Consider the following 6,945-nt stretch of genomic DNA (forward strand, 5'->3'; position numbering starts at 1 on the left):
TCTCCATCTCCCTCTCCCTGTTCCATTCTCTTTCCCTCTGCCTCTCTCTATCCCTATCTTGCATCTCCCACATCTCCCTCTCCTCCTCCTCCTCATCCCCATCTCTCTCCCTCTCCTCCTCCCTCTCCCTCTCCCTTTCCAACCTTTCCAGGTGTGATTGGCTGCCGTAGGCCCTGGTGTTACTGTCAACAGATGAAAAAGTGGGGCTTCCCCTGGATGTCACATCCTCTGTGACAGACTCCATCATGTTCTCAGACTCCATTGTGACCTTATTGGCCTGGGTCTCAGGGGGTCTGTGATTCCTGTTTCCCCAGTGGCCATGTGGCCTCCCAGGGACCGGGGGTATGATGTGTACTGGAGTGAACCTGYTGAGGGGAGGAGAAGYGGTGTTTTCCTTACCCATACGATGAGCCATGTCTTCTTCAGTTAGCCTATCTATGGTTTTATTCCTAGGGTTGGGTGAGGTTTCTCTACATGGGTGCTTAGGTGTAGGAGACTTSTGTGAGGGGTTGCTGCTGTCACTAAGGTCAGGGGTTAGAGATGAGGCTGGATGTTTAGGCTCCAGATCATCCAGTCTCTGGACAGGTGAGTTACCTGTGACCCCGTGGTCAGGTGCAAGGGAGGGGCCCCTTCCTCTTGAAGAAGCAGTGGGATCAGGTGAGATGGGTCTGATTTCAGGTGTGAAGTTTCTGATTTCAGGTGTGATGTTTATGATCTCAGGTGAGTGGGCAGAGAAGTTGTAGGGGACTGGGATTTCTCCTAGTACAGGTGAAGAGGTGATCTCTCTACTCTCTTCAGTAGGTGATGTTTCCCTGAAGTCGTGAGAAAGGTGATTACCCAATGGGTTTGAGGTGCCATTAGTAATGAGTCGCTCTGATAGGCCACCAACACGCCTCTCAGGTAAGCCAGTAAAGCCCTTGCGGCTCAGGTGAATGGCCAGGACTCTTTACTCCAGGCTGAGCCAGGTAAAGGCCCTGCGTTCAGGTGAGGGCCAGTACTCTTTACTGCCAGGCTGAGCAGCTGAAGCCCTGCGTTCAGGCTGAATGGCCAGGATCTTTACTCCAGGTGAGCCAGGTAAAGCCCTTGCGTTCAGTGTGAGGGCCGGATCTTTACTCCAGGTGAGCCAGGTTTTAAAGCCTCGTTCAGGTGATGGGGCCAGGACTCTTTACTCAGGTTAGAGCCAGCTGAAAGCCCTGCGTTCACGGTGAGGGGCCCAGGGACTCTTTTTACTCCAGGTGAGCCAGCTGAAGGCCCTGCGTTCAGGTGATGGGGCCAAGAACTCTTATACTCCAGGTTGAGCATTCGGTAGGCGCTGCGTTCGGTTGAGAGCCAGGAATCTCATTTACTCCAGGTGAGGCCAGGATAGGCGCTGCGTTCAGGTGAGAGCAGGATCTTTACTTCCAGGTGAGCCACGAAGCCCTGCGTTTCAGGCGAGTAAGGCAGGGATCTTTACTCCAGGTGAGCGCAGGAAGCCCTGCGATTCAGGCGAGTAAGCAGGAATCTTTACTCCGTGAGCCAGGCGAAGCCCTGCGTTCAGTAGCAGGGGCAGATCTTTACTCCAGGTGAGCCAGGCGAAGCCCTGCGTTCAGGTGAGTGGGCCAGGACTCTTTACTCCAGGTGAGCCAGGCGAAAGCCCTGCGTTCAGGTGAGTGGGCAGGACTCTTTACTCCAGGGGAGCAGCGAAGTGTTTTCATGTGCAGCGCAGTTCTCCAGGTGAGGGCTATGCATGACATTTGTTTGGGGAGGGCACCAGGGTAGAGGGCTCGTACCTCAGGTGAGGGGCTGTGTACCGGGGCAGAGGTGAGGGTTTATATGTTGGATAAGGTGAGACAGTTTGACTCTTCGGAGGTGAGGGGGTTTATACTCAGGTGAGAGGTTTTTTATCGGGTGGCTCAGGTGATGCACTATGTCTCTAGTCTAGGAGATGTACGATAGAGCTGTATATCCCTGTAATCTCAGGTGAGGAGTTGCTACCTCTGCTTCCAGGTGAGGAACCTCTACTATGAGAGTCAGGTGAGAGACTGTTCTCTGTTCTCTTCGGTAGGGGTGGTGCTCTTCCTCTCAGGTGACAGTGTTGTTCTGCCTCGTGGCTCAGCTGAGGAGAGGAGACCGTTGATCTCAGGTGTTGACACCAGCACCCTGGCTTTGGGAGAGATGGAGTAGGTGATACCTGAGACCTGGGGGGAGGAGAGTTGAACCGAGGGTCCAGGGACTTGGCCTTTACCTTCAGTACCTCAGGTGTGGGTCTCTTTTTTGATCTCAGGTCTGAGGAATGTGATTCTGATCCGCAGGATGGATGCGCTTTTGGTCTGGGTTTTATAGGGGGGTGGTGTACTCTTACTTCAGGTGAGGGGTTCTTGATAGGGTTCTAATATGTACCTTGTGTTTCAGGTGAGGGGGTTTTTGATGGGTTCTATAGTACCTGTTGTTTCAGGTGAGGGTTCTTGATTGGTATCTATAGTACCTTGTTTCAGGTGAGGGGTTCTTGATGGGTTCTATAGTTACGTTGTTTCAGGTGAGGGGGGTTCTTGATGGACGTTTTTTGTCCAGGTTGTCTGAGGTTGAGGAGGAACTGAGTGGTATTGAGCTGTTGAGGAGGGATGGATCCGATCTTTCAATCAGGTGTGAGACTCGTTGACCTGAGTAGTTCAGACTAGTTTGATACTGCTAAACAGACTTCAGTTGTGACACTGGTGACCTGAGTTCAGTTGGGACACTGAGCAGACTGAGTTCAGTGTTTACACTGGTGATCTCAATTCAAGTGTGATGCTGGCTGATTTGAGTTCAGGTGGACTGGTAGACCTGAGCTCAGGTGAGGAGGTGACAGGTGTAGGAGGGTGTACCTGGGGGCAGGTGTTGAGATGTGCTCGAGCTTCCTCTAGGAGCTCAGGTCTCTCTCTGCAGGGACAGGTGAGATATCAGCTTCCAGTGTTACTGATGGAGTCCTCTACTCAGGTTACTGCAGGAAGTCCTCTAACTCAGGTGTACTTGGAGTCCTCTAAACTCAGGTGTACTGAGGAGTCCACTAACCTCAGGTTGTACTGGATGGAGTCCTCTAACTCAGGGTGTCTGATGGGAGTCCTCTACTCAGTGTTACTGACGGAGATCCCTTAACTCACGGTGTTACTGAGGAGTCCTCTAACTCAGGTGTAACTGATGGAGTCACTCTAACTCAGGCTGTATTGAGGGTCCCACTAACTCAGGTCTGTCTAACTGATGGAGATCCACTAACTCAGGGTACTGAGGGATCCACTAACTCAGTGTTATTGATGAGTCCTCTAACTCAGGTTGTACTATGAGGAGTCACAACCAGGATGTAGAGGTCTAACTCAGGTGTATTGATCGGAGTTCATGCTAACTCAGGCTTTTACTGATGGAGTCCACTAACTCAGGTGTACCGAGAGTGCCTCTAACTCAGGTGTACTGATGAGTCCTCTAACTCAGGGTGTATTGATCGGAGTCCTCTAACTCAGGTGTACTGACGGAGTCCCTAACTCAGGTGTTACTGAATGGAGTTCACCTAAACTCAGGTGTATGATCGGAGTCACAACTCAGGTGTATTTGATGGAGTCCATCTAACTCAGTGTATACTGATCACGTAGTCACGGTTACTGAATGGGTCACTACTCAGGTGATACTGCATGGGAAGTCCACATAACTCAGGTGTATTGATCGGAGTCCCTTAACTCAGGTTTTACTGAGGAGTCATTCTAACTCAGATGTTACTGATGAAGGTCCACTAACTCAGGTGTACTGATGGAGTCACTAACTCAGGTGTACACTGTGGAATCCACTAATCAGGGTGTACTGGATGGAGTATCCAAAAACTCAGGTGTACTGAAGGAGTCACTACTAGGTACTGAGTGTCCCATCAGATAACTGATGGAGTCCACTACTCAGGTGCTACTGATGGAATCCAACTAACTCAGGTGTACTGATAAGGAGTCCACTAACTCAAGGGTATACTGATGCTTCAGCACTAGATCAGGTGTACTGATGGAGCTCCACTAACTCAGGTGTACTGATGGAGCCACTAACCTTACGAGCGTGGTAGAGCTGTACTGAGGAGATACCAGGTATGAGAGTCCCTAGCGTGTATGTGGAGTCCACCTAACTCAGGTGTACTGAGTAGAGTCCACTAAACTCAGGTGTAGCTGTGGATCTACTCGTGATCGGGGTACACGTACTCAGGTGTTACTTGATGGATGTCCACTAACTAGGCTGTTACTAACAGAGTCGCTTAATGTAGATGTATGACGGTGTCCTCCTATGTCAGTGTACTGACGGAGTCCATAACTCAGGTTGTCACTGACGGAGTCCTCTAACCAGGTTGTTATGGCTCTAACCCTAGGTTCAAAGGACACTATTGTAACTCAGGGAAAAAGGTCAGTTTGGCAATCTAACTCAGGTGAAGGGCTGATGTTCCTTGTTTCAGGTACAGATCACTGAGCTACTCTGGTCTCCAGTGTAAAGACAGATTTTATCCGGGGAGGCAGTTTGCCGCTCCCAGGGGAGCTGTGCTCTTGACTCCGAGGTGAGGAGGTGCCCTCTCGGGCTGGTTGACTCGGGAGGAGCTTTGCCTGACTCATGAGAGTTCTTGACCCAAGTGCGGAGGTTTGCTGTCATGAGCACAGGGATCACGAGATTTGAAGGGGCTGGATGTATCCTGATTTCTCTGGTTCAGGTGACATGGTGCAGTCACTGTAGTGAGGGAGGGGGATGAACGCTGGACCACTGATGAAGCTGACCCTACCTTCAGGTGAAGGTGTGTAAACGGCAGGTGAGGTGTGAGATACTGTAGCCAGGTGAAGGTGTGTGTACTGTACCAGGTGAAGTGTTGTAGTTATTATCTGTAGCCAGGTGAAGTGTTGTAGTTTACTGTAGCCATAGGTGTGTATTACTGGTAGCAGGTGAAGGTGTTGTAGTATTACTGTAGCCAGGTGAAGGTGTTGTAGTTACTGTAGCCAGGTGAAGGTGTTTTGTGTATTACTGTAGCCAGGTTGAAAGGTGTTTGTTATATTACTGTGCCAGGTGAAGGTGTTGTAGTATTACTTGTAGCCAGGTGAAAGGTGTGTTGTAGTGTTACTGTAGCAGGTGAGATGTTGTAGTTTACTGTAGCCAGGTGAAGGTGTTAGTAGTATTACTGTAGCCAGGTGAAGGTGTTGTAGATTTACTGTAGCCAGGTTGAAGGTGTTTGTAATTATTACTGTAGCCAGGTGAGAGGTGTTGTGTGTTTTACTGTAGCCAGAGTGAAGGTGTTGTAGTATTACTGTAGCAGGTGAAGTGTTGTAGTTTCTTTGTAGCCAGGTGAAGGTGTTGTAGTATTACTGTAGCCCGGTGAAAGGTGTTGTAGTTTACTGTAGCCAGGTGAAGTGTGTTAGATGTTTACTGTAGCCCAGGTGAAGTGTGTAGTTTACTGTAGCCGGTGAAGGTGTTGTAGTATTACTGTAGCCATGCTGTGAAGGTGTTGTAGTATTACTGTAGCCAGGTGAAGTGTTGAGGTATTACTTAGCCAGGTGAAGTGTTATAGTCTTACTGTAGCCAGGGAAGGTGTCTGTACTGTTACATTACTGTAGCCAGTGTTGAGGTGTTGTGTGTAACGTAGCCGCCGTAAGCTGTTGAGTGTTACTGTAGGTAGGTGTTATACTGTAGCCAGCGGAAGGTGTTCTGAGCAGGGTCGTAGGTGTGGAGTGTTACTGTACCAGCGTGAAGGTGTTTGTAGTGTTACTGTAGCCAGCGTGTAAGAGTGTTGCTATATGTTTAAAGGTAAGGCTAGGACCTCAGGTGAGGATGTCCTCTGTCCTCCATCACCAAGGTTTGGAGCTCATTATTTCCTTGTTCTAGTCTTGGCGGCTGATGTCCTTAAGGACGTCACGTGATGATGAGTTGTTTAGTGCAGTAGCTAATGCTCCTGACTCCCAGCCTTCAGATAAATMATKATTATTCTCCCTCTGCGTTGGAGGACTGAGCTTCTCTGTAGAATCCTCAAATCTCTCTGGTGCTGTGTGGTAYGAACTTGTCGAGTCGTTCAGCTCATCCACCATGCAGGGCAGCACTGGGGGCAACTCTGAGCTCTGCCCTGGCACTGCTGCCTCCCTCCTGGGTGGGGGGACGGGAGGGTGGACGAAGGCCCCTGTAGCTGGGCTACTGGAGAGTGACTCACAGTCGTCCCCAAAGATGTCACAGAGGCAGGTGGTCTCAGAGATGGCTGAGCGTTGGCTGGGGATGTTGGTGATGTCGAAGATCTCCACGTGGTTCGGGGTTCCGTCACGGTGGCGCAGGGAGAAGACGCAGGGAGCGCTGCTGCGGAGGAAGGAGTAGCTGTCCCCCCGGAGGGTCCAGCTGTCCATCGCTACACCACTCAGGGCTCACAGGGGACCAGCCAGTTTCTCCTGTGGTGTGTGTGTYTGTWTGTMTGTGTGTGTGTGTGTGCAGGGGGCAGAGATACACAGTTTTGTAAATGTTTTCAAAGTAGCATTACCAACGTACTCACATACACTACTAATTATCATATTTACATCTAAGCATTGATTAATATGTTTTTGTCAGTGTTACAAGTTATTCGGGTGAATGTGTAATTGAGAGGATACACATAAAAATATTCCTAGCKTAATTTGAACTCACTTTGCCATCTTAATCATTCCATGAGGCCAATGAGGCCCTAATCGTTCAAATGTCACAATAACTTACCGGCTAACCAGTAAGCTAACTCAGTCATGTGTCTCAGAGAGACAGGCATGCACACATAGGTGTCTGGTTGGACATATGTATAGGTATATGGGTATCTGTATAATTTGAAATAGCCTACACATTCTAAAGTAATAACTAACTTTAGTAGAAKATAGGGATGAATGATTGATTCATCAAAACGTAATAACATTGTCATTCAGTATTTTTAGCATTAGGACTTAGCAATTAYCATTGTTCAACCATAGAAGTTCATTC

General features: G+C 49.3%; 1 protein-coding gene across 1 annotated transcript in view; it reads right to left on the reverse strand.

Annotated features, from left to right (window-relative positions):
* LOC139027956 (protein split ends-like) overlaps nt 1-6,426 on the reverse strand; it is a 14,514-nt gene extending 8,088 nt beyond the window's left edge. Inside the window, 8 exon segments of the mRNA XM_070444163.1 lie at nt 10-916; nt 1,454-1,579; nt 1,931-2,029; nt 2,031-2,224; nt 2,506-2,555; nt 2,743-2,898; nt 4,502-4,619; nt 5,876-6,426. Of these exon segments, the coding sequence (XP_070300264.1) occupies nt 10-916; nt 1,454-1,579; nt 1,931-2,029; nt 2,031-2,224; nt 2,506-2,555; nt 2,743-2,898; nt 4,502-4,619; nt 5,876-6,350 (2,125 nt within the window). The 5' untranslated portion in view covers nt 6,351-6,426.
* Nucleotides 6,427-6,945: the final 519 nt, after the last annotated feature.

This window comes from Salvelinus sp. IW2-2015, linkage group LG6.2, assembly GCF_002910315.2.
Source record: "Salvelinus sp. IW2-2015 linkage group LG6.2, ASM291031v2, whole genome shotgun sequence".
Lineage (NCBI taxonomy): Eukaryota > Metazoa > Chordata > Actinopteri > Salmoniformes > Salmonidae > Salvelinus > Salvelinus sp. IW2-2015.